The sequence below is a fragment of the Ischnura elegans genome, chromosome 11 (genome assembly GCF_921293095.1).
Source record: "Ischnura elegans chromosome 11, ioIscEleg1.1, whole genome shotgun sequence".
NCBI classification, from domain to species: Eukaryota; Metazoa; Arthropoda; class Insecta; order Odonata; family Coenagrionidae; genus Ischnura; species Ischnura elegans.
The window spans coordinates 583497-606162 of NC_060256.1; the positions used below are offsets into that span (position 1 = coordinate 583497).

A 22666-nucleotide genomic window follows, 5' to 3' on the forward strand; every position below is an offset into this window, starting at 1 on the left:
GGGAAATAAATGGTGCTACTGTCTTTTAAGCCATTATATTAATATATTTAAACATATAGGTATGCATAAGTGAACATATATTTACAATTTAATGATTACACAAAGGTAAAAGAAATTGTTCAAGAGGCCTTTTTAGAAAATAAATTAGTTAATGGGTTTGCTTAAAAATTTTTTCTCTCTTCTTTCTCTCTCTTTCGAACTCTTTCGAAATAATGTTTTCAAATCCACAAGCACTTTTGAATGCCATTTTCACTACAAACAAATCACTAGCTGTTTTCGTTAATGCTTTTTGACCTAAGAAATAATTCCCTGGTCTAAGGGTTGCAATTTACTAATAGTGTTCGGAGGAAAGAACAATAGTTTTATATTTCTACACATAATTTCTTCATCCTCATATTTAACTGCCTGAGTTTTTTTGTTTGTGCAGCCTAGATATTCAGTTTCTTCTGTTTTTCCTCGGTTGTTTACAATAGATGTGAGGGTGAATGATGGTATTCCAAAGGTCACTGCCTTCTGCCTTTCCTCGTTGATGGCTAGGAAAATGGCTAATTATGTGGTAATGTCAAGCAGACGCCTTCTTTTATTTCTTGAATCCATCATCAGCCTATGATTAATTAAGTAATTTTCATATTTTATGGCAAATAATTGAAAATACTCCTTATTATATCTTTTAGAATTGATTTATCATTCTTATAATATGTGACTTGTTAAAGATTATAAAAAAATAAATAAACACGTGACTACTACAAAAAATTGAGCGTAATTTTGAAAATTTTGTTGAATTCCCTCTCTCCAAAATACAATACACGTGGCGTTCCTAAGAAAAACGCTGTCGAGGGCACACAGAAACGCTAGGTCTGCGAAAGGACATGATTTCCCGGTGAGAATGCTGGGCGAACTACTTCAGAATGCGGCGGCGACGGTAAAAAATTTCATTACCCTTCCGCGTATCAGCTAATTAGTTGTCTCCTTCACCTAACACTGCCGCGCATGGATTGATGTTCGTTCAGTGTTGCTAGAAATTGTCGTCCCGGACTCCCGATGGAAGAGTCAGATTTCGCGGCAAAAATACGCAGGCAAGACATATGACTGTCGCTAAGCGCAATAAATTTTAAACTACGATCGTTCACGAAAGCATCGAAAAAATTACCTAGGCAGTAGTAAGAAAGTGCTACACCGGGAAATATGGGAATAAAATAATTGCGAAACTGTATTTGATTTATTTCAAGTCGCGGAAAATTCATGAAATGTTTTCATTTCAGAAGCGGAAGTAGCAATGCGGTCGAGTAATTCGGTCTCCGTGGATGGGAGTGAAGTTAGTTGAAATATTTCCGTCAGCAAGTGATTATAGGCTGCGCTGGTCGCCTCTTTTATTAACTGAACATAGTATGTAGGCACTTACAAGAAAATAAAGCCATCAGTAAAAGAAAGCGAGTGCTATCGGGCGATTTTGAACATGATTCGAGAGAAAACGATGTGTTCTGTCCTCATTTACCGTCACTTAATATGATTACGATAGTTCGATGCCCTAACTAATGGTTAACGTGAAAATTATTAAAGGTGTATAAGAAAAAATAAGCGTGAAACATTTATCGCTGTAAATGTCATTCCATTTAGGTAATCGCGGCTGCATTAATGGTCTCTAGTTGTCTCGGTACGATTTGCGGAGGTAGTTAGGCCGTCTCGGGGCCGTCTTGTTGGTACGATATATGGAGGTTTTACGAGATAAAGAGGTTCACTATATAGAGGTTTGCCTATATATTTACATGTAAATCTGACGGGACCAGAGGGTTGGTACGAAGTATGGAGGTTTACGATGTAAATAGGTTCACTACATAGAGGTTTTACTGTATATCAAAATTCAATTTATTCACTAGATGAGTACTACGGCTTGTGTAAAAAATATGTTAACAAAAAAAAACTTGACACCTTGCAAGCCATAACATGTATATATTAAATCACTGCGATCTATCATGTATATCTAATATGTTCTTATTTTATGTGCAGTTATATCTGTATTGACGATTACTATGTAATATTTGTAGCCTGGTAACATTGGAAGCTAAAATATGTACCACTGTCATCTGTCTTTTATGTTTTTATCTCATGTGTTGTTTGTCCACTACATGACGATTTCTATGTTACATTTGTAACCAAACAGAAATAAAATTATTATTACAGCAGACTCCCGATTATCCGGCTGCGTTTTATCCGGGTTGCGGATTATCCGTGCATGAATATCTCTCTCGCTCATCTTTATTTTTAAAAATATAATCGGACGCAAAATCATTGGAATTTCTGCATTAATGGTAGGATAGATCGGGCTTATTATTTCCGTTAGAATCCCTTTCGTAAAACGGAAGCGATCGCGCGCTAGCTGCATCACGGGAGTACCTTGTTTCTGTTTCCCAAGCTTCGCAGTGCGCGACCGTGCTCCGAGATCACGGAAACACGTCCCGCAACATTTGCAATCCGGTCAACCTGTGCGAGACGCGACTACGTGGCGTGGTGCCTGACAGTGTAGTTTCTGACGTCGATCAGCGGTTTTGAAGCATTCGTGCAAACCACTTTTCTGTATCCGTGATCACGCAGCCACGAATGTCTGGTTTTCGAAACAAGGCCTTACATGGAGCATTAATAATACAAGTACAACCATGTTATCGCCGCTAAAAAGATCGCGAACTGGTAAAGAAAGCTCGCAATGAGTCCGGAAATCACTCTAAAATAACAGAATAACTGCAACAATAATAATATAATGTTTGTTTTACGTACATTAGGAACTGCCAGACATTTACGTGAAAGTTTGGGTTATCCGTGTTTTCCGATTATTCGTGCCATCCCTTCCCATCATTAGACCGGATAATCGGGAGTGTACTGTATTATTATTATATATCGGTGGAATCTCTTAAGGAGTATGTGATATCTGAAGTTTCTGATGTCAATGCATCCTTGGCTATAGAAATTAAAAAACTCAAGGTATTCTGCGACAAATATGCATCCTTCTGCATTTCCTTAAATTGCAACCATTGTGAAACTCTGATAGAGCCTTCTTTCTGGCCGGATAATGTTTTTGTTGATAATTACCCTTTTCGAAAACCACGCCTCACAACCAGAATGATAGTCTGTGACATTGCTTCTAAATTGAATGCTTATTACCAAAATGTGCAAACTCTGCAGAATAAACTTCATGATCTTAATGTCCAGTTGGAATTTTATTTTGCTAATCTCAATATTTTATGTTTAACGGAACATTGGTTGAAGCCGGATGAGATTAATTTTGTGTGTGTTTCTGGTTTTTATTTTGGGAATTACTTCTGCAGAACTGACTTGACAAATGGTGGAATGTGTATATTAATTAGAAATAGTATTCCTTCCCAAGCAAATATTCTTAAGAATGTGACTCCTTTGGACAAACACCCTGAATTCTTCATCATAAGTTGACATCACTTAATGTTGTCAGTTGTATATATTGTTCTCCAATTGGGGATATTAATCTTTTTGTACACTATTGGACGATTCTACTTGAACCAGAACTGAAAAAGCAAGAATCCTTGGTAATATGTGGAGATTTTAAGATCGATTTCTCAAACGAAGGATGCCAATAAGTTCGAAAAGTAATAAATCTTTTGAACTGTTTCAACTTATCACACTACATCACATCCCCTATCAGGATATCAAAATACAAAGAATCAGTTTTGGATCAAATTATAACCAACATTGCAATAAGTTATTTTTCAGTTAACATTTTTGACCCCAATTTCTCAGATCATAAAGCCATTAATGTAGAAATAAACTGTGATCTAATAACAACCCACAGGCTTTTTGGATGCATAAGCGGTGTTATAATGATGAACAATTGCAGCTGCTTGGTTTCTTGCTACAGAATGAAAACTGGGTGGATACCTACCACACAGATTCCTTCGAAGCAAAAATTGAGGCTTTCCTAAGTAAATATCAGTATATTTTTGAGACTACTTTCCCAAAGAAATTATGTTGAGTATATAATTGTAGCTCAGAAAAGAATAGTTGGCTGACTTCTCAAATAATTCATCTGAGCAGACTAAAAAGAGAGTAGTATTCTAAATACAAGTGGAGCAATAATTGTGAAAATAAAACATTATACTAACATTTTGCCAAATAATTAAGGAAAATGGTTCAGTTTTGCAAATCATCATACAATAATAAGCTATAGGAAATATCCATCAACAAAATGAAAACAACATGGTCAATTATAAATAGGGAAAGCAATAAAAAGTCAGGATTCCAGCATTATTATCTCCTTAATTGACTCTAGTGGCTTGGGAACTAACCCCTGTAAAAAAGCCAATGTGTTTAACACCATTTCATTGAAGTTCCTGAAAAAATCCTACAGTCTTTTAACAAAACTACTCAGAAAACTACAGCCTATTTTAATAAGTCTACCAATTTCAAACCATGTAATTCTCCTTTTAGCCATCCCTTCACCCCTCCTGCCAGTTGGAATGTCTCTCCAAAATAAATTATCATCTGGCTGTGATGGTATTTCAAAAAAAGACAACTAAGTGTTCTATTCATTCTATAACTTCTGTACTTACCTACTAAGGCAACCTATCTACATCTGCAGCTAATTTTCCCCATAAGCTTAAAATGAGTATAGTACATCAACTTTTTAAAAAAGGGGGAAAAAAGTTCCTGACAATTACAGACCTATTAGTAGAGATCCGTGAAAGTGGTTTTATTTTTTGCTTAAATTCGTTTTAAAACTACGTGATTTTGGTGTTAAAGAAAATCTTGGCGGTGTTACTATAATGTTAAAATTTTTGGACATTTCTAGGGGTTTTATTATTATTTTTGTGTACACCTCACAATTGCTTATACTTTTTTAAGCATTTTAATTAACATTAAACACAATTTCAACTGTACAAAATTTCTGATAAAACCAAATGAAGGAAATGATTCAAGGTACATATGTGCATCAATTGTTAAAGCATTAATATTATAGTGAGCAAGAAAAGGTGCACCGTTAATACTTCACTTAATTGTCTTTGTGCAGAAGAAGCAAAAATTGACCAAATAGTACTGAAATTTGTTTTCAGTTTCATTCTATTAATTTAGAACAATAATACAATATTTAAACTCTTCCTGCTTCTTTTTCCCTATAATCAGAATGCATTCTTGGCAAACACGATCGGCAGATGACAAATCCCCTCAACCCTTCATGTATGTACTTCTGAGAGCCTTTCCCAAATTTTCGGATTATGTATCAAGTTTCTCTACATTAATTCCATCATTTAAAAATGCTTTGGTCGTAGGGACAACAAACTCTTCTTTTGCCTCCTTCACTTTCTTTGACTGATTGTGAGTAACTGTCTATTCAAATGATAGCTGTCGTTTTGCCGGTCCCCTTTCTTTTGCACGTTTTTGTTTATCGCAATTGATGTGCTTTAACAAAATGTCATGTCTATCAGATTCAAGTCTTTTATCCCAAAATTTACACAGTACGTAATACTTTGTCTTTCACATGAAATGCTTCTGAGCCGAATTCACACGCTCTGGTAACAATAAGTTTTCGGCATATTAAAATTCCTTTCCTTCATTTGATATATGAAGCTGCAGCTGTGATTAAAAACAATCAAAATGCGAATCACGACCAATCATGACAGTGTTTTTAAACCGAGTGCTGGGTAGCTATGGTATGATCATAAGTAAGGACATGCAAAAGGTGGGGTTATTTTAGAGCCAAAAGTGGTGATATATTTTTACAAAAGCAATGTTATTTTGCAATGAAATCGGTGCTATTTTAACGGCAAAATACTTGAGGTTGACTGGAGCCATGCTTTCAGTGGCATCCATTGCTCTAAATTTTGGATATTATTGACCGGGGATAGTTTAAGCAATAATGTACATGGAGTATTGACTGAATTCACCTATTTTATACATTTTATCCTTCGCATATCCATATATCCAGCTTACAATTTTGCTTTTGTAGTAATTTTTGTAATTCTCCCAACCCCAACATCTACTTCTCTGCCTCCATTGATTCGAGGCCATGAATTTTTTGTCTTTAAGTCTGTAGTCGAAACTTCCTGGGGATCAAAAACTGAGGTCTTTTCAAATACAGTAAAACCCCTTATTTACACTTTTCTAGGGACCCAAGGAAAAAAGTGTAAATTGCGGGAAAATGCAAATCGTGGGAAATAGAGAATTTTCACTTTTATTCATATACTGGCTTTGGAAATGTTAATTTTTTAATTGTTCACTAAGCATTATGCCATAACACTGTTTCCCTCTGAAGCACAGTGTTTTTGCTGGCAGCAAAAATTAAAAAATAATCCTGTTTTGTCTGCAATGAAAACATCTTTTGGGCTGTAACCTTCCAGAACTCTAATATATTCAGATTCTTTCCACTGAGTTGCTGTCTCTATGTTAACATCTTTGCTTTCACCACTCACCATCTTATATACAAGACTGTACCTATTTTTGAATCTGTCCAACCAACCACTATAGATGCCGAGGAATCTTCGATTCCCAATCTTGTGGGGAAATACTTTTTTCTCAAGGGCCTTTGGTCCTGTTTACACGATACATTAACATGTACGAGTTAATTTCTGCTTGCATGAATGATTTTTGTGGACCGGAACGGGATATGTATGAATGTAGACAGGGGCAGATCCAGGATTTTTTTCTGGGAGGGGCACTAGAGGGCCTGACAGGCAAAATATCTTGTCTTAATTGAGATTAAAAACAAGATATAACAAAGACTTTACAAAATTCTCTTTATTTTTATATCAAATTTATTCTTATTGAATTAAATGATTGAGCCTCCTTGAGTAATACACAAAACAAAGCGAACATAATGATGACCATCAGGGGTGGATCCAGGATTTCTTTCTGGGGGGCACAAGCAATGCCGTATCCAGGATTTTGATCAAGGAGTGGGGGGGGGGGCACAATGATACCACATTATACAAAACGAACGCAATGATAACCGGACCGTATTAAAATTCTTGCATATTTTTAAGTCTGGGGGGGCACGTGCCCCCCCCCCCATATATCCTCCTATGATAACCGTATTCAAATTTTGTCTCTTTTTTTAAGCATCTGGGGGGGCACGTCCCCATCCCCTAAATCCGACTATGAATGCATGAACCAAATTTGAACAGGTTCTATTTTCTGTTCGTGCATATACGCACAAGTTGGGTGAATACACAGTGCATTTTCGTGTTCATAATTTAGACATTAACTTGTACGGGTTAATGTACTATGTAAACAGGCCTTTAGATGACACCATTTGCTGGGACATTTGATGATCTTGCACCTAAAAACTACTCTTTTAGGATTCGTTCTATTCATTCTTACCTAGAATTCTTCGCATATATTCTCTTTTTTGATAAATGTCCGCACTGGTTTGCATATTTTACAATGGCATCGCAATATTTCACCTCGGTATTGAATGTTGAGACTGGGAATCCGAACGGATTGCCAAGTCCCAACATTCGAGTCGCCAGCGTTTGAATCGATGCGGGTTCCGGTGTGGGAATCAACTATCTCTATAATTTTCATTTTCTCGTCAATTAAAAATGCCCGTTTTTCACCTCGAATTTCCATTTTCAAGCCGGATCAATTCTATTTCCCGTACGAGTTGAGGGTAACTCGAGTTGCCGATCGGCAACACACGAGTATCTGACCTATACTCCTCGGCGATCAAGTGCGTAGTACAAACTGTCATGGGACTTCATAATTTTTTAAATTTACAATAGTTTGCGATACACTGCTATTTGAATGGGATAATTCAAGTTCAAGTTTTTTTAAAAGTATTTAATTAACCCATAATTGCTACGCAACTGTTGAATGAAGTCAGCGCAAATGATCCCAGATGTCGGTCAAGTTATATAGTTCCGGCATTTATCACGTCTGGTTCCCTTGCAAACTCTCGTATCAAATTATCGACTACATGATTATTGTCAACATTCCTTCAGGAGTTCTTGCATTATAATTAATACATAGTTCGATTGCTCAATACACCTACTTTCATATCGTGAATCTTTTCGCCGCTGACAGAAAACGAGAGGACGTAGTTCAACTTTCCGACGTTAGTGGCGTTCTGTCCCGCCACATTCAAATTCTTCCCGAAAATAGTTCTCATTACGTCTTTCTCTCTTAGATTTTTAAATAAAAATGCGCGAAAGGAAGCCAAAAGACAGTTTTAAGGGCTGATATGCGCGATTAATTGTTTTACTACGCAAAAAAATTTTTTTTAGTCGGCACGTCGTGATGCACATGGCGGGAAAACGAAAAAAACACGGCGTAAATACAGGGTTCTATTTACATTGGAGAGAGAGGAAATATGACGGGACCCAGAAAAAAACTTGCAATTTGCGGGAAAACGTAAATTCCGATAACGCAAATACGGGGTTTTACTGTACCTCTTTTTCTGCTTAGGTCTTCTACCATAAAAGAACTAAGTTTGGTAGATGCCTTTTCAGCCATCTGCATTGGTATTGACTTTACAGCAGCGGCTTTGAGGTTCGTATGTTTTGCAAATGTAATAAGTGGTTTTATAAAAAAAAAAAGTACCCTTATGAATATTCTAGAGGCTCATTTTTTACTTCCGTAACTCTTTCGAGACAGTGGAGTTCTCTCCTTAGCATGAAAGCAGGACTGTGCCCCAAGAGAGCTTTTCAGTGCCAACTAACTGAATGAACAATTGTATGACTGAGATCCCTTAATATAAAGAGGGGTAATATAAGACAAAGGGTCCGGAATTTGGGGGTAAGGCCTGTGCTCCACTATGTTGGGTCCTGAAACAAAGAATTTGAAAACCCACGAATGTCATAAGAGGAGTACAGTAAGGAAACCCGCATTTTCGGCAATCGTTCGCCTGCATAGGAAAATCTCAGACGAAAATTTTCAGCTTTCCCAACTCCCAATGGACCTTTATGAGGGAATATATCAAGTGCCTTGTTCATGTGGTAAATATTACATTGGCGAGACCTGCAGATCAATGAAAGTCCGATTGCAGGAACATCGGAGGGCTACCAAAAACAAGCAGCACCAACTCTCAGCCATATCTGAGCATGCTTGGAGTGAACCTGGACATAACATCCTCTATGAAGACGCCAGGATAATAGCTAAAGAGAATAAATACTTCCCTCGCCTGATGAGAGAAGCTATTGAGATAGCGAAAACGCCCGCAAATTTCAACAGAGATCAAGGCTACAGCCTGCATATTGCATGGAAGAGGATTCTCCGACCACCAACAATGAGAGATGGACAACCGGCCAATGAGAGAGCAGCAGCGGATCAGCAGCCGCCGCCGCCTATATAAGGCGGAAAATTTTATGCCCATAAAAGGCGGAAAAATTTTCCAATTTTTTCACATACCTTCTACCTGAAGACGCTGACTGTAACACCAGCGAAACTGTTGTCTTTAAAATACAACAAACGCGGTAAAAAACCCGAATAGAATGGAAAGATAATTTTATATATATAGTTCACTTAAACAAATTGATAGGTAACTAGGAACTATATCAGCTTAGTTACCATCATTACACGGATCCAATTCATTGCAAATAAGGTATGTCAAAATTCTAGTCTCTTCTTTATAATTAATTTAGAACTAAATTCTTTTTTTTATTGTACTACTGCAAAAAATCATTAACCTGCTATGCCTATGATGCATCAAAACTAGCTGACCCGGCGAACTTCGCACCGCCTAACAATCAATGAACTTACAGTTTAGTTAAACATTTATAAATCAAAAACAATTATAAAGAGGGGCTGTATCGTTTTTAATTATATTTAATTTATTAAAATAAAATAAGGATACATATTCAATAAAACTACATCTATTAGTATCAAAATTGCTTGTCAGAAAGACATTTTCTTTATTGAATCTACATAGGGTGGATCGGAGCAAGTTTGCGTGGATTTTTTTCAATGAATTTTCTTACGTTTTAGCTAAAGAAATTTTGGGCATTGTGGTTTTATAAAGCAGTGAATGAAATAAAAATTACACGGATTCAGTTGTTGGCTTTCTGTAAAAGAAATTTTTTTAGGTCCAAGTCAGTTGCGTAAACTTGGCCCGTTCACGGGGCAGGTTAATACAACGCCAGACCGACGCTTTACTGATGCTCAAAATCGTGTAAGAAAAGCCCCTATAAAGCAGCATTCGTATCAAATGACTTTAGGCGTGCCAGTTATAGTAACTCTGTTTGGAAAAAATGCACTGCATAAATGTGCTGCATGCGTAAACGCACCATGGTGTGCCCTACACATTCAGGTTTAATATCTTGCGTCAGGCACCTTCTGATAAACAACAATTTTTGTTTTTATCAGGCGCAAGATAAAGTGGATGAAGCTAAATAAATATAGCGAAGTGAAGCAGTGACGCATTGAGGGGGTTTTTGGGGGTTAAAACCCTCCCAAGAGCTCAGAGAACTTTTTTATAAAAACTTTTGTTACTAATATTAGGGGGACGGATGAGTAACAAACAAAACATATTCAACTATTCACACAGCCGCAAAACCCACTATTTTGAACCATTTATCTTAAAAAATGTCTGGGGGAGGGCCCCCACACCTCTCGTTTTTTAGTGAGTTTTCTATACCCTACAGACCCATGGTATTAGCTGCGCCTAAAACCCCCTATCCTTAATTCCGAGCTGCGCTCTTGAAGTGAAGGAAGAGATACAGCGGATGGTTTACCGACTCATTAACATACCATATTTAATTGACCATGAGAAAATCAGGGGTTTTCATTAGCACATGAGCACAAACATCACAAAAACTGAAAGACTGACCATGCAATTTGTTAATCGTTATCAAGGACTTAAAGTATTCAGATAGATAGTTGGTGATTTAGTCTTTGTTTGTTACACAGGTAAAAGAATTGAATTCATGCAGAGTACCAACTATTTGATCCTCATTTACCCAGCTTGAGTAATCCACATCTTCGTTCTAGGCCGTCAAAATTGTTCGCTCAATCAACCATTTTTGATTTTTGTGGTGATCAATCATATTCTGGAACACTTTGTTGATGAGCCCACCTTCCGATGAAACTAATTTGCAAACATTCCAGCGAAGTGAAATCAAACTGCTCAATTCCTCCACAGGAACACAGACATTACCGTTTGTCAACAATTGCTTGGAGATTTGTTTACAAACACGGTAGTGAAGAGTCAACTTGAGCTGGGCTTACAATTAGCTCGAATTAAATTTTTTAAATGCAATTTCAATATTTTGAATATATTTAGTAATTAAAATGTTATATTGCTACGAAGTTCAGTTATTAAATTGGTAAAAACAAAAAAATAATTTAATTTGTAGTTTTGACCAAATTATGAATTGTTGTTGTGTTACTAACTCCTAAAAACATATCACTAAGAAAGAGATGAATTTTTTTTGAGAAATTATGCTTTTTTTAATGTCCTATATGTTATTCGGGGCTGAGACAAATCCAAAGAACCTAATATCATTAAAATCGGTGTAGCCGTTCTCGAGTTATAAGCGTTCTAACTAACACGATTTTTGACTCCCTACAGCCCTCGTGGTGACTGACTCATGGATACAAATTCCCGACCACTTCTAGAAGTGCTGGAGTGCTGAAATTTGGCACATGTGCGGGGAACCCGAAATGATCCGGAGGAAAAATCCGAAAACCGGAAGTTTCCGTCACGTGCAGTCGCTAGGACGACAAAATGGCTGAAATCACGCTTTTTCCGGGGACCCTCTTTCGGTTATAATTTTACTGCGCGCGAACTCTGCGTGCCACACGAATCGTTAATGCAGTTTTTGAAAGCTGATAAACGTGGTCACGTAATTATGTAATGTTATTAGTTTCTTTTTAATAAAATGGCTGCCAAAATGGCGTCCAAAGTTTGGTTTTTCGAAAAGAATTTCATCCCTTTCGCTCCCCTCGGCTTAATTTCGGGTGTAGGATATCGAAAATGATTATTATATATGCTCATAGCATCGTCTACGAAATGTAGGTAACAATTTTCTTTCGTCGTCCTTGGTTACTCAGAAAAAAATTAAAATACACCAAAAATTACGATTTCCAAAAGATTAACAAAGGATTTTGTCAATTTTAACCAGATCGATTTCTTTCAAACTTAGTATTTGTATGCACTTATGCATTGACTTTCAGAAAAAATAAACATTTAATAAATTATTTAATCGATATAACGGCGAAAAAATAAAAATGGCAGGCACTACTAATTTTTTCCGGGGAGAGATTTATTTTTTATTGTATTACTCTCGAAATATGGATGCCATAGGGACAACTTCTCATAGATATGATAGTAAATGGATGTGATCATATAAAATCGTCATCTTTAAACCCCCTAAAACCCCCTACAAAATTAAAATTTGCATATAAGTAGCCTTTTCGGGTACTTTTCGCCACAATTCCGCCGCTTTTCCAACCCTTACCACTAATCGGTACGGAATTGATATGGGCGATTGATGACCACTGGCAGTACAAACCTATAAACCCCCAGTAAACCCACCTACACCCCACATAAAATAAAAATTTGCACACAAGTCTACTTTTTGGGTACATTTCGTGACTACTCCTCCGCTGGTTCTTACCCCAACGACTCATCCCTACGGAATTAATGTGAACGGATGGTGACCGCAGGGAGTACAGACATAAACCCCCGGTATCCCCCTGAAATCCCCCCAAATGTAAAATGTGCCATTAAGTCTCCTATTTGGGAACTTCTCGCAAACATTACGCCGCACTACCCGTCCCCTCTGAGCTCTAGATTCGGAATATTTGGTGAGGGCGAGCCACCGTAAACCATACGGGAAAAAATATCAGAAAACCCCCGATCACCTCTTGGAACCTCGCCGAAAAAAAATAATAAAATTTTAAAGTCCCCTTTCCGAATACATACTTTGTTAAAATTTAGCCGGTGCCCCTTCTACTTATTAAAACCCCCGATAACCCCGTGAAACATCCCAAAAAATTCTCTAATAAATCGCCTCTCCGGGTAAAGGAATCGTCAGAACTCCGCCACAGTTGCGGACCCCTAGGACTTATCGGCACGGAATTTATAAGGACGATTTGTTTGGTTTAACACAAGTATAAAACCTCCGGTATTCCGTTGGAACCCCCCGCAAAAAAATAAAAAACTTGCCATTAAGACTTCTTTTATGGGTACTTACTTGTCGCCACTATTACGCCGCATTACACTACCCTTTACAATCATCGCTACATGATCTATGTGGACGATCGGTGACCACATGTATAACACATTAATACCCCCCAATCCCCCTGGGCACCCCTCTCGGTGGAGAAGACCATGTATTACGACTAAGCGGAGCAGCCGCGGGGGGCTCCTCATTCCCAAGGCGGCGAAGCCGCCCCACAACGAGCTTTAGTAACCCTTGGGCGGCAAAGCCGTCCCGACGTTCAAGCGGCGCAGCCGCTGTGGGCTTCCTCCACCCCTGGGCGGTGAAGCCGCCCCTTAAACGAATAACGGTGAAACAGTTCCGAAATGCCCTTGCCCTCTGGGCGGCTATGCCGACCCCAGCCGAGGAATGGCGAAGCCGTTCCGAGTATTAGGCGGGGTAGCCCCGGGGGGGACACTTAACCCCTGGGCGGCGAAGCCGCCTCTCAACGAGGAACGGCCAAGCCGTTCCGAGGAATGGGTGGGGCGCTTCCCTACCCCCTGGCCGGCGAAGCCGGCCCCTTGCTTATTCGGGTGAGATTATTCAAACTAAAATTCTTCGAACGACCACAAATGTAGACGGCGAAGCCGAACCCGGGGTTTTTAAGGGGCGGAGCCCCTTAACGAGCGCGCGGAGCGCAGCGAGTTTCTGTTAGACATATAGACGATGTACTCATATTCATTTATACCACTGATGATGGTGTATTAATACACTGGCAAAAATGTGCATTAAAAATTCTTCAAAACCTATACTGCAAGACAAGGAATCAACATTCATTGATAATGTAGCAGATTTCTTTGAGAAATCTAAAAGTAAGTTGTATGCTGCTTTGGAAACTTCAAATTTGGAATCGGGGGAGGAAGACCCTTTTAGAAAGAAGCGAAATCCAGAGAGGTTCCAAAATTCAGGAAGTATGTATCTCCAGAAGACCTTATTCTCACCTTCTGCTCCCCTGGCAGGCTATCAGATGAAAAATAAACTCTAGTTATATACACAAAAACGCATAATAATCAAGTCATTTATCCTGAAAATTTCCCAATGGTTTGAATTTCGATGTGAATGTTTATAAAATATCTGCTCTTGTAGATATAGGAAAAGTGGACATTTTGATATCTACAACATGTCTATAAGATATCTACAAGTTATTACAAGATATTTTACAGATATTAGCGAAAGACGTCCTATCAACATATGGTATATATTTTGTGCTATGTGGGTAATTCGCTGTTAGAAAATATAGAGGGAAGAATCAGCGTAACAAATTCACCACTATTCACGGTTAAACTGTAGATGAATAATTTTTCGATGGAATAATTTTCGTCTCTTCTTTAAAAACTTAAACATGATCAAATGATTTTAGGATTCGGTATGTGCCCATTATTTTTCAAAATTATAATGCTCCCACATACCTATACCTATGTATGTGGGAGCATTATAATTTTGATGATCCAAGGCTCGATACTTTTGGTAAATTATGCACGATGCCTGAATGAGAACAAAATTCAGCACTCGAGTACACACATTCTCTGCAAAACCTCATATTTTGATAATTTGCTCCATGAAAATGCAATAGTTAATTTTGACGCAGTACTTTTGAGGAAATTGATTATTTCAGCTATCCACAAAATTTTCCATAAGCATGATTAAATTACGACCGGTGTTGTTACAGTTGGTAATATTAATTGAATGACTCTCTCTAAAGTAATGTTCAGATTGTTTCTATCAAATTCAGGGGCAACTCATTATTTCAAAAAGGGGTATTTTATATTTCATTTTTTTTATTTCTAAGAAAATAGAGACAGAAAGCATATTCACTATACCAGATGATGGAGAGGTTAAAATAATTTTATCTGAATCAAAGTTATCCAGAAGAAGTTAATTAGGAAACAAATATTTTTACGTATCGGGAGTAGTGTTTTTCATTGAAAATCACCTCCATGAGACATTTTGACGGTTTGAAACACCCTAAAGACCTAAAGAAATTTTAAAGCAGTTCATGCATTAATAAAACTATACTTTGCCATTCTTTTTACAGGTTTGGCTCGCTGCTACAATAGATTGCTTTAATTAGTAATCACATCAATTAGTTTAAAATATTCTTTGAGTACTTTTGGGTTCTCCCAGGCGAAAATCTCAACTATCTCTGCGCTATATTCCTCCATAAACCCTTGAAAACCGTCTACTTCCATGCAGCGGAGAGATGGAGAGCTATAGTGCTAGACTACCTATCAGCAGTCTCAAACTCAGGCGATCTCAGGCTAGCGAAAGATTTCAGGCCTCGCCGTCAAGTATGACATAGACTTACCCTCCATATAGCTTCCCCTACCATCCCTAACCACAGCCCCCCACCCCACATGCTCTCCCTCCAACGCCTCTCCCCCTTCTGCTAGGTTCGCCAGCCAGAGGTGCGACTTTTTCAGTAGAGGGGGGAAGGACCCACGTTTCGAAAACGGTCGAGGTATCCGGGAGCCTTAAGTGTATATTTTTTTATTTTTCGAAACATCAGGGGGCACTTTTCACCATCTAGACACCTGCTAGAGCCTTTGGCACCCTCTGAGTTGGCCGACGCACCAAGGTGGGGCGTAAAGAACTCCCACTTTGTGCATAATCTGAATAAAGTATCACTTAATGATATGTGAATTTTAGGATCTATTCAGCGTTTCGCCCATTCTTTCTTCCCGCCGACAGCTTTTTTTTTTTGGCTGCTGCTGCATCAGCAGCAGCCAAATCAGTTCGTCAAAATATGTAGTGAGTTCACGCACAATTATAATGCAGTGTTGAATTACGCAGGATAACCGCACTTCTCAATGCCTTGCATAGCTTTATGAACTGAAGATTCCTAAAAGAAATGTTCATGCGAACTTCTTTATCACAAACGTACAGTTTTTCGGCCCCGTGAGCTTTGTAATAACGAGAGTCTACAGCAAATCCTATGGAATGTGAATTTTGAATTGTTTTGTAAAGGAATAGTTTATTATGACGAAGCCTATGTCTACTTTCTGCATGACCAAACAGGAGAATAAAATATTATCATTACTAAGCAGTCCGGTCAAATTAGTCCAAAAAAATAGGGGTACCCTTACATTAATCCCAATAAGCTGAAAATTTACAGGAATGTTAAGAATACCACTTTTATCTAAGGTCAAAGGTGTCAAAAAATGGGTTTATTGAATTTTTAAGCCAAATGTTTAGTTTTACGATAAAATTGCTCCAACCAAAATTGTAGATTAGGTAATAATCTACAAAATTGTCACTGTACTTCTCCTCTTAGATCCATCAGATCTCAGATCAGAGGTGGGGTGGGGGTTTTGATTTTTATGCTGACATTAATTGCAAGATGGTCAGACATATGAAGGATCAGATCAGATTTCAGATCTTTGGTCGGATACTCTGAAGATGATATATTATGCCAAAATATATCCTCACCTAACTTATGGCATCATCTTTTGGGGTAATGCTAGCTGCTGCCACAAAGTTTTCTCTATGCAGAAACGTGCAGTGAAAGCCATGGCCAGAGTTTCTATGCGATCACCTGGCTTACCTCTTTACAAAGATCTGAAAATACTAACATTCCCATCACTGTACATACTCAACTGTGCCTCTTTTGCCAAGAATAACCCTGAATACTTTCCAAAAAATAGTTCTCTCCATAACCACGCAACCAGAGCCACCATTGACATTCACCTCAAAGACTACCCTAGCACTTTCTGCCAAAAAGGACCCCTTTTCTCCCTATCAAAAATATACAACAAACTACCGTATGATATCAAATGTCTTCCACCTACACCATTCAAGAATGCTTTGAAGAAATATTTAATGGAAAACAACTACTATAGCCTGAAGGATTTTATGTTGGGCTCTGAGTAGTCTTTGCCCATCAACCACTAAAATTGTAACTTTTTCCTTTTATCTGTAAAAATTTGTAAATATCTATTATATCACTTCATTTATTTGTAACTATTACTTTAATTATTTATTTTATATTGTCGACTTCCAATGTCACCGGAACATGTGATCTTTAGGAACAATAAAAATTATAATTATTATTATTGTTATTATCATTTCTGAGATAAAGCCATTTGAAAGTTATCTGGAGCTGTTTTCCCCATATTGTGCACAACTATATTGTTGCACTCTCTGAATATTATTGGATGCATTGGTTACTAGCTCTCCCCTGTCCAGCCGTCAACAATTGGGACTTACGGTTTAGTCTTTAATATTCCCTCCTAGTGGAAACACGCGGTTATTGCGAAAACTATACTTTAAAGTTAATGCTGTATTCAGTTCTTTAAAAATGTCGGGACTTCGCTTCACCTGTAAAACGCCTTTGCCATCAAGTGAAATTGTTACCGTTGTACGTGGCATGAAGACGTTAATTGAAGCAAGTGCTGAAAGAGGTTATGAATTCTCTGACTACCTAAAATGCCAAAAATTAGTGGCAGTGCGTGTGCATTGTCGGAAAAATTACACTCTGAGTAGTACCATTGCTTCAGTGAAAATACAATATGAAGAGGATTAAGCCAGTACATGGAAAGTAAGTCCTCTTCCTATTGGAGCACGGGTTAGTGAATCAGCTTTTTGTTTTAAAAATCATTGGTTCTTTAGCAGCGATGCAAATAATGAAGAATATGAAAGGAAACAAACTCAGATATTTAGGCGTAGACTTACTACACTTTCATTTGAAGACACTGTTCTGAAAATAGTTCAGTCTTGTTCTGATGATAATTCAAAAAATATTATTCGTTATTAAACCTGATTCGAATGAAGGTTCATATATTTCTTGAATGAAATTGATCAATATGACTGAGGACAAAGTATTTGTTGATTTAAACTGGTAAAAATATTTCACTTCTTACATGTAAGAGAATTTACTCAATTTATTACTTTTTTCATGTATGTATTCTTTAAAACATAACATGCTCATAATTAATTTTTATTACTGAATGTAGCAAGCAAACTAGAATCTTCAAAAATTATAGCCTTACAACATTGTTACATATTTGAATAAATTGAAAACTATGATAGATGGTTTTTGCTATAATAAAAAACATATGCATCAGATAGGAAACATGTAAGAGTCATAATTAATAAATAATTAGAATAAAATCTCAACTTGCGTAATTTGTTTTAACCTAAAATACAATGTTAAATAATAATCAACTTTCTCATTCTTACTTCTCTTCGGCAATTTAACACGCCCACTGTAATTATGAATGTAATAATAATTAAGTGACACTTAAGACTCACTAGCTCCTGCACACTGGAATGAATCAACTTCCTTACCAGTTTTTGCTGAGTTGTTGATCTTCAATAAAATCCCTTTCATTCATCCATTTATCACTGAGGAACTTAGTCATATAATTGCGAACACCATCGGGCAGTAAAACAATGCAACGCTGGCCTTCCTTCAGGCTTGCTGCTGCCCTCATCGCAGCACTCACAGCTGCACCACTGCTGCCACCTGTTCAGAAGAATATAAATATCATCACCCTTTTTCACTAGAATACCAAAGCCACAAACTCAGTATACTGCACATTTCATTACTTTCTTTTTCATTCAAAGTGCAGCTTGTAATGCCTGTCGCTCATGACCAAATTTTAATTAAAAATAGTTTTCCAAAATTTGATTAATGATCTTAATCAAAAGCATATCAACATGCTTTCTTTCTGCACAATCATTCAAAACTACATAAATGAAAAATCACTTAACGATTTTTGCCCCCTGCTGTTCACGGCATGGCGCCGTGAAATTCAAGCCGCTTTCAAATGAGACATCTCCCTGGATATGTATCATGGTGGCCAGCAAAAAGTGGTTGTGTCTGAAAGCGGCCTTTGATGTCGTCTTTCGACAAGAAAGGCATTTTTCAAAAACTCTTGCACGTAATGTTTTCATATGAGTTCATTTACACTCATTATGAATTTAGCAGATCAGTTACTGGTTTTCTTTTTATTAAAATTATGAAAAAATTATGGAAATCGCATCTGAGTGGGTGAAAATCACCCTTGAATTGGAGAAAATCGCGATTACTGTATAAGCCCGTGTAAGAGGTGCACCTTTTTCCCAGAAATTGCAGCTGAAAATGGGTGTCCGCCTCTAACACAAACTTCTTATCTTCCCCCATCCTTGTCACCGGTAGCAAGTCCAAGGGAAACTGAGTGACCTTGGTTATCAGCATTTCAAAAAAAGCGGAAGCCAGAGGAGTTTCTCCCTTAAAGACGTACTTTTAAAATGTTCCAATTGTTTTTCTTACTTGTAATTATCGCGCCGTCATGTCCGTACCTCAGAGGTGTACATGAAAAAGATCATGCGGGGTTTATTGCTCCGGAGGGTGAACTAAATTTACTGCAATGAGTGGGCATCCCGCGGCATTTATACTAATTTAGATGTTAAATTAACAAAAATTTACCATTAAGCAAATTTGTTGGGTGCATTAATAAATAATGCATTCCATTTCACCATTTTATCTCTAGAATTAAAATCTAAGAATGAATACACAGTAAACTCTTGATTATACGAAGCAAGATATTACGAAGTTTTCGATTAAATCAAGTGATATTGCGGTCCCGGCGAAAAGCCTATGGCAAATACATGGCGCTATTAGATTATACCAAGTTTCAACAATATGAAATATATTAAAATTACAAACCTCGGCTTGGTACCCAGGAGCATATATGCTAAAAAATATGCTATATTAAAAAAAGAACAATTATCAATGATTCGGCAACAATTAGAAACTCGCTGGTGCCATGTAAAAACAATCCCAGGTACTCGTAGCTACCATTCTTCTATACATTATTGCGACAAAAAAAATTAGCTTTGATACCACATACAATTCTGTCCACAATTTCTTGATAAAGCCAAGATGGGAAGAAATTTTGACAAAAACTTGTACTAATTCTTTTGTGGCCTGCTTGTATGACAATCACTGGTTTTCTGGGCTACTTATGTCAAAGGATGTTGATCCATGTGATATAAAACTGAAATTCTTTATCATTTTACTGGCCAAAAGAGAAAGAAGATATTTGCAATGTTCCTGTAAATAATGTCATTTGTTATGTGGAAACTCCTACCACAAGAGGCTCAGGACGAATGCATTACTTCTCGGAGAAAGACATTGAACGTGTGAACTGACGGCTGTTGGATTTAAAAGGAAAACTTGGAATTACCACTACTGGGAAGAAAATGTAATTCTAGTGTCTACTGAAATATTAGCTTTCTCAGATATAGGCCTCAGTGAAGACCTTGGATACTATCCTATTTAACTACAAACTGATGCACAGACAAAAGTGACTATATACAGTAAAACTTCGATTTTACGCACTTTGATTTTACATCAAGTCTCGTTTTTACGCAGCGACACTCAAGTCCGGCCGGAAAGCATAGGGAATTCCAATGGTGAAACTTCGATTTTACATCTTTTCTTGATTTTACGCAGTTTTTTCGATTTTGCGCAGCATAACCCCAGCCCCAAAGAGGCCGCTAATCTTGATTTTACGCAGTTGTCTTTCGACTTGTTTTGAAAATCCCGACTGGAGCAATATGAAGTTAGGTTATTTATTCGTCTAAATGAGTTACAAAAATGAATACAAGAACGGTTGAAATGACGTCGCGCTGTTGAGCGTGAAACTAAAAACATCGCGAATCTAATTATTGCTTCCCCCTACGACCTCTCAGTAATATTTCAGGCTCCTTTACGAACGCGAATATCGCTCTTAGTTAATATTTGCCGTAGAAGGATATCGAAACCTAAAATATACGGCAATCGCCGTGCATGCGTGATTAAGACAAATGATCCCCGGAGATATTAACATTATCACCTTTCGTTTATTATTCGACTTATTGATCGACGCTATTTATATATATTGTAATTACAGTAGATGGTCGTTCATCTGGAATTATGAACTACGGAATATCTATCCCTAACAGAAGGTTTTCTAGAATTTTGCCAACGCTATGTTTTCCTTCGCCCCAGCGAAATATAACGGCGAAATTAGCCGTTAAAAATCCTCCCGTGCCAACATTTTGGCTTCCAAGGTGATCCAAAAAAGATAGTCGTACTTCTAGTATGGACGTAAGTCGATGGTGATTCAACACGATGGTAAAAGCATATGTTGTCTCATTCCGCGGGCTAACCCCACATCTGCGGGACGAATGGAGGCGAGGGAAAGTTGATTGCGCGGCGCGCTTATTAGAGCTGATTCAACTTGTATCTCATTTTCAGTGGGTTTAAGTGAAACATGGTTGGAACATCAATAGCTATTATCTTAACTCCGCTAGGTGGCAAGCGTTTATTTTTAACGGAACGGGAGTTAATGCCCTCGGAGAATAACTCGCGTCGTCAATCGTCATGCAATCATTGAAGTCAAATCAAGACGTGAGTGATAAGGCAGTCCCTTTAAACTCAGGAATGGCTTAGTGCAATTAAATCGAAATACAAAAAGTGTCCGGTGTTGTTATCAGACATGGGGAAGCAAAATATTACGTTAAGATTAGTCACACGGCTTGTGAGCCGAAGGTCCCGGCGCTGAATTCGCGGAAGAATGCCGACAGAGAAGCTATACCCTATATGCTAAATTTTCATGGGAAAATGGTTTTTTAATACGTGAAAATTATAAATAAGAAAGATTGTTCCGACTATTAATAATTTTTAACGGTAGTTGCGCGGTTATTTAAATAGCTCACTTTAAAAAAGTGATCTAAACACCGGAAAAATCTGATTTTCCGAATATCCCGGGTCCTATGTGCTCCGTATTATCTTTGGTATGCTATTTGGAAGGAGGATACTGATAGCTGGGGTCATTAGTGCCATGAAGTAAGGGCTGGGGGGATAGGAACCCTATGTTGGCATGAGCCAGGTTGTAATGATAGGCCTTAAAGGGCTTAACGTCCCATCTGCTGGTGCACTGGAAGTGTCCTCCACATTACTCTCAAGTAGGGATAGGGCCATCTCTGATAACAATTTCTCCATGTTTCCGGTGCAACTGCATAGGTTTGTTGGTGATGACAATAGTTTCGCTGGCACTGCTGCCAGCGTCTTCAGGTCGAAGATGAAGGTGCCATCTCTGATAAGTTTCTGCTACTGTCAGGACTTGAACCCAGGCCCACAGGGTGTAAAGCCTTTGTGATGTATTAGCAAAATTTTGCTCCCTGTTAATGGGGTTAATTTGGATGACTATCCTCAAATATATCTCATTTCTTCAATCTCCAATCTTTGTTTGTCTGCAGGTGGTTAAACGGATTTCCTGAAAACTGCTTTTAATGAGAATATTTTCGAAAATTAGCTCCTCTGCTCCGCGAGCATTTAGTATCACCATTGCGACATTTCTCCTGGGTAACAGAAGTAATCTTAGTGCCAGAAATGCTAGCAATTCTACCATGTTATTCATCCATGGGAAACATTGTTCAGGAATGCAACGTTGTTTTTCTCAAGGTAACACGTCATCTGTGGTGTTGCTTGTGAGTAAATAAGATTATTAGGGATCATTTTCTTGCCCCCAAATGCGTAATTGAAT

The 22666-nt window shown here is 37.8% G+C and overlaps 1 protein-coding gene across 3 annotated transcripts in view; it reads right to left on the reverse strand.

Annotated features, from left to right (window-relative positions):
* LOC124168149 (cystathionine beta-synthase) overlaps window positions 1–22666 on the reverse strand; it is a 189486-nt gene that overhangs the window by 52969 nt on the left and 113851 nt on the right. For all 3 annotated transcript variants that reach the window (XM_046546273.1, XM_046546274.1, XM_046546272.1), the window contains one exon: window positions 18438–18615. In XM_046546273.1, coding sequence (XP_046402229.1) covers window positions 18438–18615 — 178 coding nt within the window. The remainder of the gene's footprint in view (window positions 1–18437; window positions 18616–22666) is intronic.